Source organism: Malus domestica, chromosome 15 (genome assembly GCF_042453785.1).
Source record: "Malus domestica chromosome 15, GDT2T_hap1".
NCBI classification, from domain to species: domain Eukaryota; kingdom Viridiplantae; phylum Streptophyta; class Magnoliopsida; order Rosales; family Rosaceae; genus Malus; species Malus domestica.
Window position 1 is genome coordinate 2,056,790 of NC_091675.1, and position 23,039 is coordinate 2,079,828.

The 23,039-nt window shown below is 38.0% G+C and overlaps 4 protein-coding genes and 1 non-coding gene across 6 annotated transcripts; 3 read left to right on the forward strand and 2 right to left on the reverse strand.

Annotated features, from left to right (window-relative positions):
• Nucleotides 1–643: 643 nt before the first annotated feature.
• On the reverse strand, nucleotides 644–2,091 carry LOC103440358 (fatty acid elongase 3-like). Its single transcript, XM_070814415.1, has one exon. The coding sequence runs from the start codon at nucleotides 1,775–1,777 to the stop codon at nucleotides 875–877; it is 903 nt and encodes a 300-aa protein (XP_070670516.1). The 5' UTR covers nucleotides 1,778–2,091; the 3' UTR covers nucleotides 644–874.
• Nucleotides 2,092–3,746: 1,655 nt separating this feature from the next.
• Nucleotides 3,747–5,617, forward strand: LOC139192364 (uncharacterized). The gene is made up of 2 exons (XM_070814416.1): nucleotides 3,747–4,042; nucleotides 4,616–5,617. Exon 2 carries the CDS (start codon nucleotides 4,618–4,620, stop codon nucleotides 5,323–5,325), a length of 708 nt encoding a protein of 235 aa, XP_070670517.1. The 5' UTR covers nucleotides 3,747–4,042; nucleotides 4,616–4,617; the 3' UTR covers nucleotides 5,326–5,617.
• Nucleotides 5,618–10,661: 5,044 nt separating this feature from the next.
• Nucleotides 10,662–12,375, forward strand: LOC139192365 (probable galacturonosyltransferase-like 1). Its single transcript, XM_070814417.1, has one exon. The coding sequence runs from the start codon at nucleotides 10,895–10,897 to the stop codon at nucleotides 11,969–11,971; it is 1,077 nt and encodes a 358-aa protein (XP_070670518.1). The 5' UTR covers nucleotides 10,662–10,894; the 3' UTR covers nucleotides 11,972–12,375.
• A 3,557-nt stretch (nucleotides 12,376–15,932) lies between these two features.
• On the forward strand, nucleotides 15,933–16,128 carry LOC114823179 (U2 spliceosomal RNA). The gene has a single exon (XR_003771281.1). It is a non-coding gene; the product is annotated as a U2 spliceosomal RNA (small nuclear RNA).
• A 986-nt stretch (nucleotides 16,129–17,114) lies between these two features.
• LOC103440445 (protein DA1) lies at nucleotides 17,115–22,444 on the reverse strand. Of its 2 annotated transcripts, none has more exons than XM_008379134.4 (12): nucleotides 21,338–22,444; nucleotides 20,656–20,807; nucleotides 20,438–20,528; nucleotides 20,100–20,337; nucleotides 19,437–19,557; nucleotides 19,262–19,345; nucleotides 18,960–19,079; nucleotides 18,625–18,837; nucleotides 18,205–18,267; nucleotides 17,977–18,095; nucleotides 17,834–17,892; nucleotides 17,115–17,714 (listed from the first exon to the last, which is right to left on the reverse strand). In XM_008379134.4, exons 2-12 carry the CDS (start codon nucleotides 20,764–20,766, stop codon nucleotides 17,398–17,400), a joined length of 1,536 nt encoding a protein of 511 aa, XP_008377356.1. In that variant the 5' UTR covers nucleotides 20,767–20,807; nucleotides 21,338–22,444; the 3' UTR covers nucleotides 17,115–17,397. The 2 variants fall into 2 exon arrangements, with proteins under 2 accessions (XP_008377356.1, XP_008377355.1); XM_008379133.4 differs by having other exon boundaries at nucleotides 20,656–20,781; nucleotides 21,338–22,024.
• Between the last annotated feature and the right edge of the window lie 595 nt (nucleotides 22,445–23,039).

Below are 23,039 nucleotides of genomic sequence, written 5' to 3' on the forward strand. Positions count from 1 at the left end.
CTTCAATACCGATTTCGCCGTTTCCTACTTTAAAAAAGATGTCACATCCTATAAGCACATTAATTTTTCATTTTACAAGTAAAAATCATGTTTACGCACGCAATGACAACAACAAATTAATTTTTCTCGCATAATGATCAAACTCGTATAAATTTTAAGGGAAAAACGTAAACGAGATTATTTTTTTAAATCATATTTTGTAAACAATATAAAGTGGGTTACTGATTGACTTTATTTTAAATAATTTAAATAATGAATCTCATCATCAATTGTCAAATCATATGATTTACAAAAATATAATTTAATTTTTTATGCTGCATTTGGTTGACCATTCAAGTGGAACGTTCAACAACCAAAATAACATGAGGATGGTAGGAAAATGTGGTTAAGCATATAAAATCTCTTATATTTCAACTATCTTGCGTTCGATTCTCGTCTCTACCAAAATTTCTAGTATGAATAGAAGAAAAGTACATAAACCCCTAAATAATAGGGTCGATTTTAAAGTAGATACGCCATCCTTCAGGCTGTCCAAGCCCTTCATCGATTTTATACATTTGTAAGTTTTTCCGTTAATTTGTGTATGAAAACATCGGAGTCCAAATAGCAAACATAAAATCCCTTACAAAATCCAACACCAGGATTTTGTCCTCTCCAATAAAAAATAGAGAACATTCAAATTTATTTTAGGAAAAATATTATTCACAATGAAGCTTATTTCCATCTACTCCTGAACCTACTAAATCGAGAAACTAGCTTGGGTAGGGCAGCCCAATCACACCGTTCGCGAGGAATTTTACTTGTCCAAACGGATGCGAGAGCTAATCTAATCAGACAGCCTTATCGAAATTTATGCGCCACTAAATATTTATCGTTAACAATACTTTTCTTTAACCACAGGCTTTGACTCCGACTCAGATCCCAAATGCGTGGGCGAACTCACAACCTCATCAACCACCGCTGAATTCTTCAAATACATTTTCACGTAGAATTTCAAGAACAGCAACAGAATCGCGCCGTTGAGGACGGAATTGCAAAGCCAAGCACCGATCCCGTTGCACCCGCCGCCTTTCAAAATGTGCAGGGAGAGGACGCCGACGTGGCAGACCAAGTTGCAGCCGAGCAGCACTACCTGGCAGTTCACCACGAAGGGAAAGCACGCGCCGGGGAGCCCGATTCCGGTCCAGAACCGGTAGCCGTAGACGACGGAGTAGAGCAGAGTGGTGGAGAGTATGGCGAGGACCTGGAACGATTGGGAGAATTCGAGCCAGAGGAACGACATGAATATGAGGATGGACTGGTTGAATAGGTGGAAGAAGGTGAGGCGCCGGCGGCGGAGGATGTTGAAGAATGTGCGGAGGAGGTGGAGGAATCGGGAGAGGTAGAAGACGTAGGACCAGAAGAAGACGCGGCCGGAAGGGCGGGTGCCGAGCGGGAAGCACAGGAGCCACTGGAAGGGGGTGGTCTTGGTGCGCCTCCAGAACCAGCGGGTTTCGCGAATCTCGGCGGCGGAGGAGACGAGGATTCCGGCGAAGATGACGGCGGATATGAGGGCCATGCAGAGGCTGTGGACGGCAGGGATTGGGCCGAGCGGGACAGGGCGGTCACGGCGGCGGAAGAGGGTGAGTAATAGGTGGAGGGCGGCGGCGGCGGCGATGTAGGCGGGGATGGCGGTGAAGAGGAAGGACCAGGTGGATCCCCATGAGTGGGTGGTGCTCCAGCGGAAGTTTAAGATGGTTGGGTGCTCCGATAGCCAATATTTGATGGTCTGCGACATGGATTGCGTCTCAAGTGTTGGACGAAATGCGGCAGCGAAAAACAATTGAGGTTGGCGGAGGTCGGCGGGATATAAAGGGACATACGGAATTATGGGGTGGAGGAGGAGGACAGACTGCGGAACTTTCTTTTCTGGTGACTTGTGAGTCGGTTTTGGGTTTTTTTTGTGCTGGATTGACTAATATGCCAGTGGGCAGCGGCCAACCATTTATTTATTTATAAACGCAACAAATAATAATATTAATAATTAATTAATTAATTAATTGAGGTGGACGTCGATGTCTTGAAGGCTTTTTTGTTTTCGCGTTCTGATTTGCCCAGTATGTTTGGCATCCCTCCAGAGAGAGAGAGAGAGAGAAGGAATGGGACCCTGCGAAAAAGCATAAATTGACAATTAGAGCGCGTCTGGTAATCATCCAACATGATTTACATGAGCATTTTGACCCTTTCTTTACCATGAAATAATAGTTGCTCGGAGTGATTCTCCAATGCTTTTCTTGTTCAAAATGCGCTTTAACGGCACCCTGGACCATAATTAAGTAGATCAGAATAGTTTATTGTCGTTATCTTTGCATTTGAATTTGAATGTCGCTCAATCGAACATGATGTTTCTTTAACAAAATACAAAGTTATTTTTTTGAAGGCTGCGTACTAAATTATAGATATATGAATCATTTCAATTTGTAATTTATGTTTTGTTCATTAACACATTGAAATTCAAAAACGTTGATTTCTCTTTAAAACCAGCAATTCAATACACGAGATGAGAAGAATTCGGTGTTTTCATTTCATTTCCTTACTTTTCAGATTCTTATTAAGCAAATACGTCATTTATTAAATATTGTAAAGAACACATTTATTATTCTGAATGTTTTGTTTTGGTATGTTTGTTACTAATCACTCTTGAATAATAGATGATTGGCAATCTTTGATTGAATTATCAAGCTAATGGTGTCGCATCCCGCAAAAGAAAAAGAAAGCTCACGATGCGACATATTTCGCATCATTTGGATTTAAGTAGTAGTTTCAGTGAGTGAAAAAAATAAGTGACAGAAAATGCATCCTATTAGAAAGATATTTTGCGGAAATGCACGTCAGATATACGTGGGCAACGAAAGTGGTTATAGATAATTTTTCAAATTGAATTCTGCATCGTTTACTATAAAACGACGTACGAGAATAACATTCACCACAAGCACAAGACATCCTTAGTAGTTGGATATCGTGCTGTCTAACCCCTTTTTGTATTGCATGATTATTTAAAGATGAATAAGAAGTTTTACTTAAAATTCTTTATGATCAAATTATCGAGTTTTGTGTTTATGATTAGAATCGTTAATATTACGAATTACTCTGTAAACTATTTATAGTAGCAAACACATGGACAGTTTTTAATGTTTTTACCAATTTTGTTCATCTATTTTTATACAGTTTGATAACTAAACGATCTTAGTTTTAAATTGATTTTTTTGCAGATATGATATTTATAGAATGATTTATAATATGAATAATGTTGATCGTAAACACGAAGTTCCATGAATCAACAACGAACAATTTTAAGTAAAAACTCCAACTCATTTTTAGAGTAGCCACGTATTATTCTAACTTAAAATCCAAATTAAATAGTTGATTGTCCTAGTTGGTATATATTGTTTTTTTTTTTCGTTCTATTAACTTGAGTTTGAATTGTGCCTTTCTTTCTGGTGTAGTTTAAAGTACAAAAATTATTCGCAATCTAAAAAAATTAAAACAAATAATCATTGACTATTTTTCTTCTCATCATTAGGAGATGTGTGGACACAGTTCAGTTCGTTCACCGAACGACACCGTTAAGTGGGACGGGGTCCAATTCGTCAATTTCGGTCGGTTCGGTTCTAGGAGGAAAGAGTCAACAGCGAGCGGAAACCGGACCAAATTATGTTAAAAACCCAACACTTATGACGAATTAGCCCAAGCCTAAAATATCATGGGCCTAGTGAAGCCCAAAAACCTCTCAAGATTATTCATTTTTGACACCGTTGATTTTAGAATCAGAATCCATAATCTAATCCAACGGATAAAATTTGAGAAGTCACGATCTGCCACTCAGAAGCCGCCAGGTAGGCATAAAAACAAATCTCCCGTCCGGAGATCTCAACCCGCGTCAAAATTGCATCGCCCACCAAGCACCAAATTCTATGCACTCTTCCTCCTTCCCGGCACGGAGATCTCTCGCCGGTGCTCGGATTGACTGCGAATCGATCCGCCTCACTTCTTCTATGTGAAGGTCAGTAGCGATCCCAACGATAATTTCAATCCGTGTATTCGTTCGGATTATTGTGCGAATCGATGAATTAAATTTCAACTTTTAGGTTTAAATCGGTGAATTTGGCGTATGAAATTGTGATTTCAGGAAGATATTATTGTATTTGAATGGGTCAATTTTAAAGTCGAATTGTTGAGACTAAATCGATTACTTTTAAATGATCAGAAATCTCAAGAGAATTTGATTCAAATTTCGTAGGGTTTTCAGAAATTCGTTATGAATTAGGAATGATTGCGAATTTTTGTACTAAATTGAGGTTCAGATTTCTGGGATTTCTGAGTTTTCAGAGATTTTCCATGTCTTTGTAAGAAGATATTAGATCATTTAATTATGGGTTTTGTTTTTTTTAATATTTTTTATTTTATTTGTATCATTCATGTTGTTTGATGGGAATTTTAATTGCTGTCCGGGTTAAGTCGGTGCAACTGGGGCTTGCCTGAAATGATGATGTTGTTTTGTAGTGGTTTAAGGAAATTTAGATGTTTCAGTGGCTGGTTTCGATATTCATGAACTAATTCATTTAGGGTTGTCCAGAGATGGTAAGTGGGTTCGGGGAATCAACGAGTAGGTCGTCCCAAGGGCCTTCATTCTCCGGCAGTAGCAATAACAACGGTGACGCTGGTGACTTCGAATGCAATATCTGCTTTGACTTGGCCCAAGACCCAATTGTGACCCTATGCGGCCATCTCTTCTGCTGGCCTTGCCTTTATAAGTGGCTCCACATTCACTCCCACTCTCAGGAATGCCCTGTTTGCAAAGCGCTCGTAAAGGAGGAGAGTTTGGTTCCCTTATACGGAAGGGGAAAGACATCAACTGACCCAAGATCGAAGTCAATTCCTGGTATTAATATCCCAAACCGTCCAGCAGGACAACGACCTGAAACAGCCCCTCCACCAGAACAGAGCCATTTTGCCCACCGTGGATTTGGGTTCATGGGAGGGATGGGAGGTTTGGGCGGGTTTGCACCAGTTGCAACCACAAGGTTTGGGAATTTCACATTTTCTGCGGCCATTGGTGGCTTTATCCCATCTCTATTCAATTTTCCGCTACATGGGTTTCCTGAGGCCGCCATGTTCGGTGCAAGTGCTGGATTTCCTCATGGGTTCTCAAATACATTTCATGGCGGACCTGCACATAGGCACCATCTGCACAGGGGTACAGGCCAGGGACAGCAAGATCATAGACTGAAGATGTTGTGCGTGATTGTTATTATTTCAGTATTTCTTGCTCTCGCTTGGCAGTAGGTTGAATGTCAGTCTCAAGTTGCTATCTCGGTATTTGGGTGTGCTCAGCCTCTTGCGTTGTATGTCTGCTAGTTCATCTTTTTTGTTGTGATCAGGGTAAGTGTTCATATTTTACTATTGTCTGAAATGCTGTAGATTTTGCCTGGTCGTCACAGCATGGCGATTGTCGTTAACATTATCGTGGTAATTGTGTTTTCGAGATTCTCTCCATACAACGTATTGCTCGTTTTAAATGCTGGATTATTAGCGAACTTCACATTCAATGGATGACAGAGCTTTGTATTTGTCAACAGTATGCCAGTTCCTGCTGTGCCAGTCCATTACTTGATTATTCGATGTGTGCCATCCTTGCGTAAATCTCATGCATAAATTGTCTTGTTTCCATGTCTTAAAGTTGTGTTTTTCCCGTTTTGAAATCTCACCTGCGTACGAGAATGCGCAGCAGGCAGACATCCATCAATCTTTGCCTAGAGATGCATTGTTTGTTTGCAACGTAAGTTGTCGACTGGTTTTCTCGTCCAGATTTTAGTTTTTCTTCGGAGCGATCCGATCGACTAATCGAGTAGATATGCATCCATCTTCTATCCTGTGGACACTTTTTCCAGATATTCTCTGTAATCTTGTAGTTTATTGTGAAAGAATGGGCATATATACTTGCAGTGTCATGGAATGCGACTGATAAAACGCCAATAGAATCTAAAAACAAATAATCTGGGCCTCGCCTTGTCTGTGGGCATTCTTCACAACCTTTCTTAGAGACAATATACTTCTACCGAGGGGTTGGGGATTTAAGGCGGATTGAACTTGTCGTCCACAATAGTCAAATCTTGCAAATAGAGAAGAAACCACTCGACTTACGAATAAAGAAAAATATTATTTGATTATAGTCCGTTATCAAATCTTACAAATAAAAAAGAATATCAGTCGACTTATGAATAGAGAAGAATATTACTCGATCATAGTACTAAGCTTCATAACCGACCTGTCTCTTAGAGCAATTCCATCCCTAAGACTGGGTGTCGACGCCCAACGCATTTATCCACTCAAATGAACAGTAATATACTCCAATAAACAGTAATAGCCCAAAAGCATCTCCACTCCTAAAAATGCGCTGGCACCCAGTCAATCTAATATATATTATTTTATTCATATCAATTAATATTTTATCATTTAATTTATTTCTCTCCTGCTTCCATTTCATCTCCGACGGGGCACTTTCTCTCTACCTTCTCTTTTTTTCCCCTTTTTCTCCATGTTTTCTTCTTCAAATGAGCTGATGCACCTGAAATGGACCTCCTCCCCTAAAAATGGGAGCTCGTCGTGGAGGTGCTCCACACCAACGGATGGGACCTCGCCGGAGCTCCACACAAACGCTCGTAGGCACCTCGTTGTCGTCTCCTCACTGGAGCTCGCCATGGAGGTGCTCCACACCCAGGGAGTCGGATCTCGCCGTGGAGGTGCTCCACACCAACGCTCCTCGAAAAATGGACCTCCTTCTCCTCCACATGACCCCGCTGGCGTCAGCATGAGTCAGATGTACCGGGCAACACCTCAGTCAATTTTGGACTGGGCTAGAGACCAGCTTGGGCTGGGTGCCAGTCAATTGGGTCGGGTGGAGGGGTTTCATAGGGTGCTGGGCAAAATGCCCTCCGCTAGAACTGCTCTTATCATTCTATTTCATCAGAGTAAGATTTAAGAACCAATACTCAAATTTTGTAATTATTATTAACAAATGTCTAACTTCTAGTTGTTTTAAAATAAATAAATACATTGCCAGAGTCCTTAACGTCGCCTCTGAATATTTTAAAGTTTGACTCTCTGACGGTAGCTGTCCACACGAATCTCGATTTCTATTTCTTTGGAATATGTGTTCCGAGCAGCATTGGTACATTTTTAATCCGATTACAATAATCCAGTTATAATGCTAAGTTTCACTTAATAATACAAAATTATACTATTAAGTGATCAGCTTTATCGAAATAATTAAAATGATTGACGAAAAACAAACTTAAAAATTAATTTTATATTTCAAAAACCAAAATAAAAAATAATGACAACCTTAGAAATCATTTTAACTAAAAAAAACCTTTTAAATGTTCCAGACTATGAATAAATTGACCTAATATTTATGCATTAATTATATAGTCCAAGCAGCCCCAAATTCCTAGTCTCTAGCCAAGCATGTGCGTCCGTGCGTCCGTGCGTCCGTAAATGAACTTTCATTTAAGTTTCCTCATTCCTCTTATGACCCACGCACGTTCCGGGGTTGTCGGTGAGCGTGACCACGGACAACTGTTCAATGTACACATTTATTTATCAAACATTGATCGTGGGATGATATTGACATTTCAAAATATTGATTCAATTTTAGCATTCCGAAATAGTAATTTGTACTTTATGATATTTCATTTTTATTTTGCAGTGTGAAACAATAAGAGCATGCATTAACGATTGTGTTTATGGGAAAATGATCCTCGTCGGATTCTTTTCTTGAGGATTATAGAGATCACGTGATCATGATCGTTAATCATATATCGTGCGGTTATAAATCATTTCAAAATTTAAAATTTAAAATTAAATATAAATAGTACATAATGAAAATTGACCACACGATGTACAATGAACGGTTACGATTGCATGATCCCTAGGAAAATGATCCGTGTCGGATCCTTTTCTGTGTTTATGTATCTCAGAGTGCCAAGGATAATATTTTGTTAAAATTTCAAAGCAAATAACTTATTGATGTTGTTTTTTAACTTGCGTTTAAACATTTACACAACATATTGAACGTGGAAGTTTTAATCACAAAAAATTTCGATTTAATTAGAAATGAAACCGCTTATATGATTTATAAATAAAATAAAATCATTGTGATATGAAATACAAAAGACATGGAGAGGAGTTCGTGAGACATTATTTATGGATGATATTAATTTCTTTTAAATTATTGAAGCATGCATGACATAGACTAAAGTATAGTGATGACGATGTTTTCCATTTTTATTGACTTTTGTGTGCATTGACATATATATGAATGGTGACGGTGATGTTCATTTATATTTAACCCCCGACCAAGTGTCTTAACTTTTCTTTTTCTTTTAAACAAACAATAGCGTTAGTAGGTTAAATAATTAATTGTTAGAGAGTAAAGAAATCGATGAGGATCAAACCCGCACTTTAGTGCATATGCATAATTACTTTCGTTTCCTACGATAAAGCACAATCTAAAAAAAAAAATTAATTAAATGGTTTTTAATTAAGGTTTGAAACGCGTCTTTTAATTTTTGCTGTCAAGTGCAAAAACAGGTGGGATTTTAGCATGATTAGGTGGTAAGAAGAAGAAGAAGAAAAGAAAGGGAAAATGATCGTTTATTTAGTATGTTTAAAGGGAATGTACGAGTTAAAATCTACTTAACGACACGTATAATCTACACTAATACATTCGTTAATTAACAATTAAAGTATAATTAACTCTCCGACCACATAATTATATAGTTTAATATAATCGAACTTTCCATGTCTCCTTGAGCATATGAGTGTGACATCTCTGGAGTATGTTAGTAGAAAACTTGGTCTCGAAGCATCAAGTTTCTTTCTTCTTCTAGGTTTTTAACTGCTTCTCACTTGGAGGTGTCGGTAGCTTAAAAATAGTTTTCCCCGACTACGATATATCAACACTTTGACAGGTATTATTAACAAGAAAATAAAGGGAAAAAAACCAAAGTAAAAATTAATGAGAATATTCATTCTTAAGAGGACGACAAGTGGATGATTGCCAAATTCCACCGCTTAATCGGAGGTTTATTTGCTATTTCAGTATCTCTTTCGTCAAATGATACGTGCTGCATGATAAAAATAATATACATGATTTCATGACTGGTTATGTCACATTATCCGTTTTGGGCCCCGACCATGTCATCACGGTTTTGTTTATGGGAACTCATACGAGAATTTCCCAGTGGATCACCCATCATGGTGATCTCGCGCGAACTCGTTTAACTTCGGAGTTCTAAGTTCCAATGGAACCCGAAGCCAGTGAGCTCCCAAAAGGTCTCGTGCTAGTAGATATGAGAATATACATATAAAGCTTACATGATCCACTCTTCTGGACGATGTGAAATGTTACAGGTTACTTCTTCACAGCCACCACCCAAAATTTTATTAACTACAGAGACATTAGCAACCGTTGTTTTTTGAAGTTGAAGAACTCCGCTCATTGCTTGCGGAAGCCCTCTTGTATCCCGCCTGTACACAAGAATTCTTCGATTTGATGAATCATCGACAAATAACCATGCAATTTGAAAAAAAAGGTTTTCCAGGCATGTTATTTTATTACACAAATTGATTGGGTACGATTCACTTTTGTAATGAAAAAGAAAAGAGAAAGAAAACGTGATGATTGATTGTTCTGTCATCCGCAGTAGTAAGAAAAGAGAAGCAATAAGTGACTGGGGTGCGATTCACATTTGTATCTCTCTCCGGCCGCCGCACTTTTCCCCGGCAAGAAATCCTTTATATTTCATCATTTTTGCTTTTGGCTATCGCAAGTTATGTAGATAAATTAATAAGAGGAGCAAACAAAATACAATAGTTTCTTTAAACTTCTAGTTGCTTCTTATCTGTAAGATTTCATGCACATTTGTAATCAGAATTTTTTTTCTGTGTTTAGAGAGGTAATAAAAAAAGTGATCTTGCTTCGATGCCAAAACATAATTTAGACAAGATTATCGGACAACTAGTACGATTAATATTCTTACACAATGAGTTGATTTTGGTGAACTGTCGTTAATGTAAAAGACAGTCCTACAAAATCTCTAAACCAAATTGAAATACTAAACCAATTCTTTGACCAACAAAATTAAAAACCAATTCTAATTATTTGACATGGTCTAGACTGTTTTATTGAATAATTTTGTTTGGACTATTAACATTTAACCCCTTTTTCAACCAAAAATAATAATAATTAATTTACCAAAAAAATTACACTTGAATCTCCTTACCTACCAAGACATAATTAATTAGTAATTTAATTGTCAAATGGATCTCCTCACCCTAACCCTAAACTCTAGTAGATGGAAACATTTTCGAGTGTGACAACTAAAATGTCATGTGTTTCTGATCAAAACGTTATAACATAAGTTGGAAGGTATAGTTGATATTTTACGAATTGAGGGTGATATGATAATAGATACACATTAACACGAGCATATTAATTATTCTCCATGGCGATTTGACACCGAAAGATGTACAACATTCTATTGTCAAAAAATATAGTAAAAAAGAAACAAAGTGAAAAAGATTGAGATGTAGGAGGTTGAACTAAAAGAAGGATATTGACCAAAAAAAAAAACCTAAAAGAAGGAGATGTATCATCATATCATGTATCTTACTCACTAATGTGAACTCAACGACTCCCTCCCCTCCTACCCTTCCTTTGAAGTATATTCTTTTAATCCCCCTCCTTCTTTAAAACCCCCCCTCCCCTTTATAAAACTTAAAATCTGCACCCCATCATTTAGAAAATAGTACAGATCTCGTTTCATCACATCACTCCCTCCCTTTTCAAATTATGACCACCCCACTTCCACTCCTCCTCCTCCTCCTCCCCTTCCTCTCCCCCGCCATGGCAACCAATGCCGCCACCACCATCACCGCCCAACAGTTTAGAGAAGCACCTCAGTTCTATAACTCCCAAGACTGCCCTTCAATCACCACCCTCCCCGACGATGACGTGGAACCCGACGGATCAGACGACAGCCACATGATTTGCTCTCCTCAAGCAGTCCACGTCGCAATGACTCTCGACACCGCCTACATCCGCGGCTCCATGGCCGCGATCCTCTCCATCCTCCAACACTCCTCCTGCCCCCAGAACGCAGTCTTCCACTTCGTCGCCTCCGCCGCCGCCAACGCCTCCCTCCTCCGCCAAACAATATCCGCTTCATTTCCCTACCTGAAATTCCGAATCTACTCCTTCGACGACTCCCACGTCTCCGGCCTCATCACCACCTCCATCCGCTCCGCCCTCGACTGCCCCCTCAACTATGCTCGATCCTACCTCGCCGTCCTTCTCCCCCACTGCGTCCGCCGCGTCGTCTACCTCGACTCCGACCTCATCCTCGTCGACGACATCGCCAAGCTCTCTGCCACTCCCCTCGGAGGCGGCGCCGTCCTCGCCGCCCCAGAATACTGCAACGCCAACTTCACCTCCTACTTCACCTCTGCCTTCTGGTCCAACCCCTCCCTCTCCCTCACCTTCGCCGACCGCCACGCCTGCTACTTTAACACTGGCGTCATGGTCATCGACCTCGACCGGTGGCGACGCGGCGACTACACCGCAAAAATAGAGGAGTGGATGCATCTCCAGAAGAGAATGCGGATCTACGAGCTCGGATCCCTCCCGCCGTTTCTTTTGGTGTTCGCCGGGAAAATCGCGCCTGTGGAGCACCGGTGGAACCAGCACGGGCTCGGCGGCGATAACTTCAGAGGGCTGTGTAGGGATCTGCATCCGGGCGCAGTGAGCCTGCTGCATTGGAGCGGGAAGGGGAAGCCGTGGGCCCGGCTGGAGGCCAATCGGCCCTGCCCGCTCGATGCTCTCTGGGCTCCTTACGATCTCTTGGAAACGCCATTCGTTCTGGATTCGTGAGGCGGACAACGGTGCCGTCTTGTGGAAGATGCAGAGTCACAGACTGAGACCCTGAATTTCGCGTCGTGGTTTTGGGGGATGAGCGAGCTCTCAGAGATGATCAGTCTTTTGGAATTTGTTTGTACATTATGCTACTACTACAGGTATTATTTCAGGAACATGAAAAAAATTACTAGCTGATGAAATACTGAAACTATCTGGGGAGAAAATTAATTAACTCAGAAAATAAAAAATAAATAAAAAAGAAGAAGAAGAAATAAATGGAACAACGTTCATGAATTTCTGTCACCAATATTATGCGTTGAAATGCATATAATTGTATAATACAGGCGTCTGTAATTTTCATGCACAGCAAAAGAGCTGTTGTTGGTCGCTTAATTAAATCATGGTAATTTTGATTTCAATTTGTTGATCAATGTCAATAAAATCTCCTTAATATGTTTTCAACATTATTTTTAACTGCATGTGCTAATAGGTTACGCTCGACAAGATCCCTTTCTGTATTCTAAGTTCGAATTTCTCTTCTCGCTCGGTTAATTGTGTTTGATAACCACGTTCAATTATAATTGATTTAGAAAGATTGTGCAGTTTCCCGAGTGTCCAACGAGTCATGGTCAGTGACATAAGTATTATTGAACCATTTTCAAACTACATTAAATACAGCTGTCGTTCAAGTCTTTTCTTCTTGTTTTGTGTCTTTGAAAAGAACAAATTATCTCAAATAATTCAACGCCAACGTCGCTCATATGGAATTTTGGAACTTTGATTATTGTACTACTGTCAATTCACAATACCATCGCAAGTTGGACCTTTCGTTATTGCAGGAAAGACACGAATTAAATCGCTACTTGTTTATTTTTCGTCTTTAAATTACAGTTTGATGTATATATAATATAACGCTTAAAATTTTTAAAATAAAAACTTACACGTATCAAGCTGTAATTATAATGTCGATATCATTCAAAGCCAACCTGTACGATCTTTATTCGAAACCCTTTTCATTTTAACTAAATTAGAAAGCAAACTCTGGTTAAATCATTTTTATTCATTTAAAAGTCAAAAAAATAAATATATGTGATATTTAGCTGAAGAAATGAAGTGTCGGTGGAAGCGGGAAAAGGACAAGGAAAGAGGGTGGCAAGACAGCAGGTCGTAATAAAAAAAGGAACACGCGGCAAACTTTTTAGGCCAAAAAATCAGTACAGGAAACGAGTCGGACAAGCCAGGGGGTACCGTGGTACGCCCTGGGGCTGGGGTCCTACGTACCTTCAGGTTAGGTTTTAGAATTCACGACGCCAGGGAGCAGTTCGGACACAGAAACAGAACAGAGATCCTTACGGTAAGCTGTCTGCTTTTGGAAATTTTTTCTTTTTTTAGTACGTCGGTTTTTTTTTTATATTAAAAGGAGAAGAAGTTCGTTTAAATCACATAATAGACAATTTTTATTTTTGGATTTGAAAACGTATTTATTATCAATTAATTAATAGGAATAATTAGGAATATAAGTGGCTTCAGTCTTAATAACGTGCAGGTAGGTGGTTGCTTAATTAATTACTGATTCTGCAATCAAATATTCCAGGCTGATTTCTTCCATTTAAAGTAACCAATTAATGTATGAGACATGAAGCATGATTTAATACGTCCATGATGGGTAATTATACTTAATTACTATATCATCACAACAACCCTGGATTTAGAAATATATTACTTGGTGTATGATGTATTTGTTTTAATAAAAAATAGTTACTATTGACATTCAAAATTCTTAAAATACATGCGTTGAGAGTATAAGTCTCACAACGGGAAAAAATGACTTTATATGGAGTTAGACTACTCTCAGTTATATTGGCAATTATTTTTGGATGGTGCTCCGTACACACTCATTTTTTACATACATTTCCCTCATTTTGGTCGTCGAATCAAATAAATTAAAGAATATCAATGACAAATTAACAAAGGTATGTAAGAGGTAAAAATAGCAATGTGAATATCACTATCCTTAATTTTATGATAAAACATCAATTTTTTAAGCGTGTTAAAAAAAGAAGAGAAGAAGATGAGTGAATATTCTCTCAAAAGCTCACACGCAGGTGGCTCTGAAACCACTTTTTTACTACTTGAAATGATGTTTGAATTGAAGTCTGCGGTGATGCACGGCGGAAGAAGCGGTGATCAACGGCGGTACATAAGTTTATAATGATGTTTCAGTAAATAACTACAGTGACGTTTCATATAACTTTTGCCTGCCACGACCCCATGAATATACTACAACGTAGATGGCTTTGTTCCTTTGATCCAAAAAAAAAAAAAAAGAAGATGGCTTTGTTCCAAGTCACAATCAACAAAAAAAAGTGCCACGACCTCATGAATTTACTACAACGTAGATGGTTTTGTTCCTTTGATCCAAAAAAAACAAAAGAAGATGGCTTTGTTTTAAGTCACAATCAACAAAAAAAGTGCCAAGCATTTTCTTTGCATGTGATAATATCTAAATGAATATAGTTTACGAAAAGGAAGATTCGACTTTAAGTGCAATAGGCGAGAATATTGCTTTATTAACTGCATTTGTAAATTATCACCAACTAACTTAATTCACATATGTGAAATCCGTATGAAAACCTTGAGCTGTTCCGAAACGTTGTTTGTGCTAGGGTTTCCGTGGCTGAGCTGAGACCGCTGGAAAACTTATGTGTTTCTTCACATGGAGGTGTTCCCATATTTGTACGCAGAGAGGAGTGGACTAATGTTGGACGTGGCATATTCTTTTTGCCTCTCAATTTTGGAGGTGCCTCTAAGTCTACGTTTTAAAGATGACGCATACCCCTAAACAAATTTAAAAGATCCGACGTGACTTTCTCTTCTATATTTTGGGAGTAGAAGGTTGGCTTGTACTTGTTAACTGTATGTCAATAGTTTCTGATTATCTTAATTAATCAAGAAACTTAGGGATTGTAATGTCATGCTAAAATCACCGACGACCTATTCATGGGGTCGTTGAAAACTACAGTCTCCTAATCAGAGTTCAATTCCCTTTAACAATTTCACTTCAATTATTATGAGTACGATTACGAATAAAAAATAAATTATATAATTTGTTCAATGATGAAGTCTTATTATAAAGTTCAACTGGCTTAATTCTCTATTGCTCATACTTTAGTTTATTCTTGGTGTATTGTTTCTATCAATGATATCACATCGTTTCTTTTCAAAAGGATAATTATTAAGTTTTTAAAGTCCACATGAAGGCTCAATTCCAAAGGTCCCATTGTGTCTGCCGGACCAGGATCCTCGCCGGATCCATTCCCTAGGGATCCTAGGGATCCCGCAATCCTATCCGTTCATTGTGTATCGTGCGGTCAGTTTTCGTTAGTTACTATTTACTTTTGAATTTTAAAATTTAAAATTTAAATGATTTCTGACCGCACGATATACGATGAACGGATTGGATTGTGGGATCCCTAGGATCCCTAGGGAATGGATCCGGCGAGGATCCTGGTCCGTGTCTGCCAAATATAATCTGCTGAAAGTATTAAAAAAGGACATGATTTCTTTGTCCTCCCAGTTCCTAGACATTTTCATTTTTTCTTATTTGTGCGGTCAAGGTTAAGCCACATCAACATTTTATATCACTATTATGTTTTGTCTTATTATCTCTGTAAAAAAATTAATATAAAATATTGACATGACTTAACGTGATCTTACAAAATAAGAAAGAATGTTAATGTATGGGAACTGGAGGGTAGAGAAGTCAGATCCATTAAAAAATGAGAAGATATTGGAGAACACAAATATAATTACTTTCACATGGAAGTATGGAACTCCCATGTGTGCTGCGATCCCAATAGTTTTAGAATTTCCTACTTACTTTGCCAGCAGCAGTACTTAGTTCCCACATCGGGAGTACGGCTATCTGCAGAAGCAGCATGGTGTATAAAATAGAATGCGGTTAAAAGTTACCCTCATACTTTTCTTGGCTTTTAGGCTAAGATTAAGTGTAGTATCTGTTTTTATTAGTTTAATATATAATACGTAAATAAATGGTTTACATGATATTAAATTAATTTTTTTAAAGAGAGAGTCTGTTACAGTAACTTGTTGCTGTAGCTCTCGCGCGTAGCCTTTGTGTTGCACTACTGCATTGGCCTGGCCCACCCTCCAAGAGTAGTTCAAATTGTTTTTTATACAAGTCTCTGAAACCTTGGCAAAATTGTTGATCTCGATGATATGATCTCTGAGTTGGCTTTCCGAAACAGAAAGCCCTTGTTCAAATTTCCCCACTGAAAATCAAAACAAAGGCAGCACAGACAAAGGGTTTGCAAAAGTTTTTGATCGTTTTGACACCAACAAAGATGGCAAGATCTCCAGCGACAAGCTCCACGCTTACTTCACGTTCATCGAGGAAGCCATGTCCAACACCGAGGCTCAGAGCGTGATCGAAGAATTCGACAAAACAAAACAGGCGACGACTTCTTGAAGTTTGAAGACTCTGAAGTTGATGGAGCGAGAGGGTGATGGCAATGAGGATCCTAAAAGGGCTTTTGAGATGTTTGAGGTTGATACGGCCTGTGGATGCATAACGCCGAAAGGATTGCAGAGAGATGCCAAATCGTACGATGAATGTGTGTCCATGATTGTGTAATTAAAGTACCAAGTTAAACTTCTTGTGCCAAACAAATATTGAATCCAAATTATAAATTCAAACATACAAAATTGTTAATTTAAATTTATAGTTTGACAACATAAGCATTTTATGCTGCATTTTTACTACTATTAAGGTGCATTGAGGACCGTAATTCCTCAAGTAGTTCCACCTAGATGATTTTGCTTTTTCAAATTCTCTAGAATTTATACGCGGTTTTCCTTGCGCCTTCCTCATTGGGGCTAAAGGTATAAGAGTGGCATCTCTAGGAAATAAACTTGCCACGATGTCACTACAATATCTGAAGTTCAGTCAATCACACACTACAATGCTCTTTGATTTTCTCATAGCATTGAGTGACAATATCTGAAGTAAAGTCAATCACACACTACAATGCTTTTTGATTTTCTAATAGCATTGAGTGACAATGGTATCTCATTGCATGAAAGTCGTCCAGAGGTGGACTGAAAATTCTGCATATATACATTGTGAGACAGAAAAAAGTAAAGTAAAAATGTAAATCAAATTAATGAATTGATTCATGACATTAAGGCCACAATAAAAAAAAAAACCATGTGATACTATGGAGTCAATTCCTATGCACTTTTGGCCTTCGGGTTCTAACATGAAAGGCCGAAGCTATACCAATACAACAACATTTTCATAAGGATTCGACGTGATCATGGAGTGCCGGCTGTCGACTACCTGACGCCCGCCGAAGCTATACCAATGTGGGAAAAAAAAGATTCAGAAGCACCCAATAAACTCAAGGATTCAGATTCAGTCCTCAATAAGGAAACAACCCTGTCATTCTAATATGTTCTAGGGTACTTCGAAGCCCGTATTTCTGCACTGCCTGTTGACCGGCCCTGAATCCATCTCCATATACCGGGGACATGTCTGTTTCAAGCTGGTGCAAAAAGAACCCCCCGAGCTTACTCTCAAGCGGTGATCTTGTACCCTTCTTTGATGCCCTGGAAGAGGAGGAAGACGAGGTTGATGCAGCATTGCCGCCTGAGCCAGACATAAGCTCGGCCTCTAGCCACATATGAGCTAAAACTTGACAGATACCTTCTTCGACATCTTGACTAAGAGGTCGGTAACCTTCAAGAAGTATTGAGAATCTAGTCAGTAATTTTCATTTTGATGCCATCTTTAGTTCACAATTCCTTTAGCAGAAATGGGACTAAACAAGCAAATAAACGGATCCATCTAAAAAGCACCTTTAAGCCGCAGCCATGCATGCATCATCTCGTGAGCTAGAATAGACCCAGTCAGCAACCTGTACGCAGACAGTTCTAGTCATGCAACGAATTCAGCCAGAAGTTACAGTTGTGCCACAAATCGAAAATAGATAGAAACGCACCTTGGAAGACCATATAAGATTAGAATTGCAGTCACCTCACAGCGACGAGTCAGCTTGTAGGGCTCTGTTATCAATTCCGCAGCTTGGTGTCCTGCCCCAAACCGTGGCCGCCTTGAAATCTGGTGGTTCTCGGATCAATACAATATAAGTTGCTAACCCACGAGAAGATACCATACAAAAAAACCACCTGTGTGGAAAGCAAAAATAATATATTCATAAAACTCTCACCTTGCTAATAGTTTGTTCCTCAGAAAGGCAAAGCCCTCTAGTCTCAGGCATGTGATAATGGCCCTAGAAATGACAAAAAGTTGATCAAAGTCGGATTTAGTCTCTAAGCTTAAAAAGAAAACCTTCAACAGAAGATGAGCAGATAACAATACAACAGGATGCAAGTGTGACATTTGGACTATACAAATTATTGGAGAGAATTCGAAAAATCTGCAGAGAAACTTGTACGTGCATGTTTCTGTAACATGTCAATAACATAAAATCAATGGAATGAATGATTTTCATATGCATTAGTTTTGTAATTATCAGAGAAATGAGAAAAAAAAATTCGATTAACAATGCATGACTTGCCAATTATGACCATGGAAAACTGTCCTACTTTCGTACTAGAAGGATATGGTTTTAACTGAATGTCTTTACATTTCTTTCTCCTCCTCTTGCGTCATTTAGCGCTTGTCTTTCAACCAAGAGTAGTGGAACTTGCTGCTCCAACTTCATATTTAAACCTTCATAAAATTCTTGAATATCGAGATATAAGGGTTGGCATTCACTGGTATCCATGACTGCAGAATCCAGACACTCTAGACAGAGCTTCCGACCATCATCAAGGGGTACATATCTTGTGTCTCGGGCCTGCATGTAACGTATAGACATCTTGTAACAAACTCTTTTGCTTTCTATTTTCTTTTTCTTTGAAAAATCGGGTCAGCCATATTTCATAGCATAACTGCAGAAAGTAATTTATTCCGACTGACCTCCATTCGCTCACAACTGCCGCACCGAGGAGTATTATCAATTTCATGAGCAGGGCAGTATTTTTGGACCCAAAATGGATGTGCCCTATATTCAATAAGACCAGCAGGGTTTGTTGGAATCTGTCAAAAGATGTATATTACAAAAACGAAGAACAACTATCAACAAATCATATACGAGTTATTTCTCGACATTTAGTATTCAACTTAAAATAAAATTCAATGAGGCATGGTTAGCAGCTGTCATGTGTCCTTCCTCTTATCACCGTCGTAACTTAAAAATCAAATCAGATCGTGATACTTACAAAATGCTTGCAAACATCACATTTTGGATGGTAGCTCTCCTTGTAGCAAGCTTTATGGTAAGGATAATGCCCAGATGTAGAAAACTACATAAAATGAAACATATGTAAGATAAATTGGACAACCGAAAGTTATCTTGCAAAAGAACCATTACTGAAATTAAACCTATTTTTGCACCTCATAATCAGAAATTGGTTGGTTGCATGCACGACAGCGGAAACATTCTGGATGCCAAACTGCATTCATGCAATTTAAATATCGTCCAAAACCGATCTCAGCATTGCAACCAGCACAAACCCTATGTCAAAAAATGAGAATACTCAGTGCCATAATATGGGAAATAAGCAAAAAGGCCCAATATGGAATGTAATGTTAAGTTCCACAGAGAAATGTCGGTGCATCAAGAGGAGTTTGGTGTTCAGTGTGGTCGATGTCGAGAAAAGCAACTACAATTCCACAACTTACATCCTACATACTGAATAAATTGTTAACATTTCAAATTAACATCCCATCAACTCAAGTTTCTTTATTTGTCATTCCTAAACACAGTGACTTCAAAATTCCATCATTGTACACAATCAGGTCCAAGCGAAAGAAATCAAAATTTACAAAGTAACAGAAGCATAGAATAGGAATTCACGGTATACAAGAGAAGGGGTAATGACTGAGAATACAAAGAAGCATTGAGAAAAAGTTAGAAATGAGATGCCCTCAGACAATTACATATTGTTGTTTCAAAGACCATTCTACACATCCATGAGGTAATCAATCAGTGAAGCAACGTCAAGGAAGAAATAGCACTGAAATGTGACTACAGTTGTCCATCTTATAATCATATACCTGGAGCCCATTGGGTAGTACATGGGGATAGGATATGAACTTCCATTTCCATATCGGGGAGGAGTGATAGGTTGATATGTATTTCCATTTCCATTTCCATGTCGGGGAGGAGGGATAGGAGGGATAGGTTGATATGTATTTCCATTTCCATTTCCATGTCGAGGAGGAGACTCCGCATTCAGACTTTCTTGTATGACTCTGGCAAGTTGTTCATCTTCTTGCAACTGAGAATCAGAACCTATCCAAGAATATGAAATTCTTATTGATTCAAACTGAATCATTTGACAGTACAAGAACGACAGAATGTATATATATCATCCATAGGAAAAATCACTCACCAACCACATTTTTCCCTTTTTGGTTTTCTTCTAAAAGAGAGAGCGCAATTGCACGATCTATATCTTCATTCTCATTTTCTGACCAGACCTCCTACAATGAAGTTTCCCACCACAATATGTTAAAGGAGTTCAAACATACCAAATGAGGATTAGAAAGAAACTCGTGTTCCATAAAGTGATCGTTTTCCATAATATCAAGAAGGGTTAGATGTTATTACCCCTGAACAAGAAGGTTCATGGCTATCTGGATCCTCGCCACTGTTGTCATGACAATGCTCCTCCGATATTTTGTGGCTCGAGCCTTTAAAAATCTTGCTAAGCCAACCCATAATGTGCAAGGTTATCTGCTCATAGTCAATCAAGTTTTTTACTGAACATGAAAACACCATCTGAGTTAATGCTGGAAACAAAATTACTGAGAATTGATACAAATAAAACCAGAATGCCAGTGCAAGTTCATGTAACCAAGCAAATCCAATCAGGTGCAAAACAATACAAAAACCGAAAAATTAGGACATAACCTGATGGCATGACCTATTTAATTTCATCACCTAAAATTCCAGAAAGTGGATTTTGCAAATCATGCATGGACATCCCAATTCTAATAACTAATTATTCACCGATTGCATTTTTCTTCAAGAGAATATAATTAAATAAAAAATAAAAAATAAAAGTAATACTACAGAAGTAATTCACCCACCACGCATTTTAGCACCCCACAATGTTCAAGCTATGACTTCAATACGCAGAAATACAGGCGTGCCTAGTCAATTATTACTAAAACATCCATTTATGGAGGAGAGAGGGGAGAGATTCTTCCATTAACTTGAAGACATATAACAATTAATCTGAGGTAAAAGGAAAAGGCAGAGAATACAAAATAGTGGACAAATGAGTCACCTCCAAAAGAATCCAGAGACTTTTGCAACAGTTGTGAATGCTAACAGAGCAGACCCAGATCAGATAAGATCCCAACACGATCAAAAGCACCATTTTTTTACAGCTCACAACCAAAATTTACAGAATTTAAACTCCTCCATCTCTCTCCCTCTCTCTCCTGGGTTGGGTCAATAAAATATAAGCTAGTCCAGCAGGCAAAGGAAGCAAAGAACAAAGAAAAACAAAAGCTTGATCCTTTAACTCTTTAAATTCAGAGCAGAATCTGGCAGAGGAAAAATGGGAAGAAGAAAGGAGAAATTAAATATCCTTCACGTGTTCAAATTAAAAGGAAATCCCAGAAGCAATTTCAATGGAGGAGTACACGAACAGTCCTCGGAAATTCAAAGACAATATTTTGAAAGAAAAAAAAACAACTGTAAAAACTCCAGCGATTGACTTTTTATCCCGCCCCAAATGGGGTTGACTAATTTTTCATCAAACCCAGTTGGGGAAATTTATCAGAGAATGCCCTTTCGAAAGTTTTCGAGGAATCGGAAAGAAAACGAATTAAATATCTAATCTTTAACAAATGATATGAAATTTTGGAAGAGAAAAAAGAAAGAAAGAAAGAAATAAATGTCCTTTTGGGAGCTTTAAAGTTAAAAACTAACTACCTAAAAGAGCAGAAAAGCTGGATTTTGTGAAGATATCTTTGAGAAGGAAAAAGTGGAAGGAATCCGAAAATAGAAGCTGAATTCTATGGCTTGCTTAGATAAAAGCACTTTTGCAAACGTGACTTGGTTTGGTATTAGCGTGTTTTGAAAAAAAAAACTATTACTGATATGTTGTCAAAATAAGTTCATTTTTGCTATTTCATATTTTCGATTTTTTTTTCATTTAAAATTATGAAAATAATCTGTTTTTAAGTGTTTACCAAACACTTTTTTTAACTCAACTTTTTTTATACCCACTTTTTATAAAATTATCTCAGTACCAAACAAACTAGTATTTAACTAAAAACACTTTGAACAAGGTTTGGTTGAAAGTGTTTGCAGAATACAAAAATAATTTTGTGAAAAGCGCTTTTATTAAGATTTTACATGATACTATCATTCTCAATTCGTTATTGTTGGATGGAATTGTCAGTTGATTACGTTTATATAGACAAAAAGAGTAGTAATGTTTGCAGCATTCATTGAATCTAATCTATATAGGTTTTTATAACATGATTTTATTTTTATTTGTACAACGTTGTTATAATGATTTTATTTTCATTGAATCTCCTTGACAATGATACCTATTTATTGCTTATGGTTTTGTTGTTCCACGTGGTACAATTTTGATTATTTTTTTTCTACATGCGAGCAAATAATGAACGTTCAAACCATGTAACGGTACAATTTTTTTTTGTTTGCGCTATAATTAAAAGAAAAACCAAACCAAATCAAATCGAACGGTTTGGGTTCATGCATTGTATGTTTGAGCTGAATAATTTGTTTCCTATTATTAAACCAAAATTACCAAATCAAAGTATAATTAATGCAGCATCATTGTTTAAGTGTTTAATTCTCTAAACTGACATAATTATGTTTTAATTTAATTATTATATGTCGCTATCCATACATTTACAAATCGTCATACATTGAATTCTTCATCGACTATATGCTCCTTATATGAAATTAGTTTCTGTAATATTAAATATCAAAGTTTGAAAAATGAAATG

Bases quoted from the DNA above. Each gene is read 5' to 3' on its own strand.
- LOC103440445 (XM_008379133.4), bottom strand. From the start codon at position 21,430: ATGGTGCTTTTGATCGTGTTGGGATCTTATCTGATCTGGGTCTGCTCT. The intron at 20,782-21,337 runs GTGACTCATTTG...GACTATGAGCAG, and splicing joins GTCTCTGGATTCTTTTGGAG to ATAACCTTGCACATTATGGG. The intron at 19,346-19,436 runs GTGCAAAAATAG...CATTTTATGTAG, and splicing joins AACCAATTTCTGATTATGAG to TTTTCTACATCTGGGCATTA.
- LOC139192364 (XM_070814416.1), top strand. From the start codon at position 4,618: ATGGTAAGTGGGTTCGGGGAATCAACGAGTAGGTCGTCCCAAGGGCCT.
- LOC103440358 (XM_070814415.1), bottom strand. From the start codon at position 1,777: ATGTCGCAGACCATCAAATATTGGCTATCGGAGCACCCAACCATCTTA.
- LOC139192365 (XM_070814417.1), top strand. From the start codon at position 10,895: ATGACCACCCCACTTCCACTCCTCCTCCTCCTCCTCCCCTTCCTCTCC.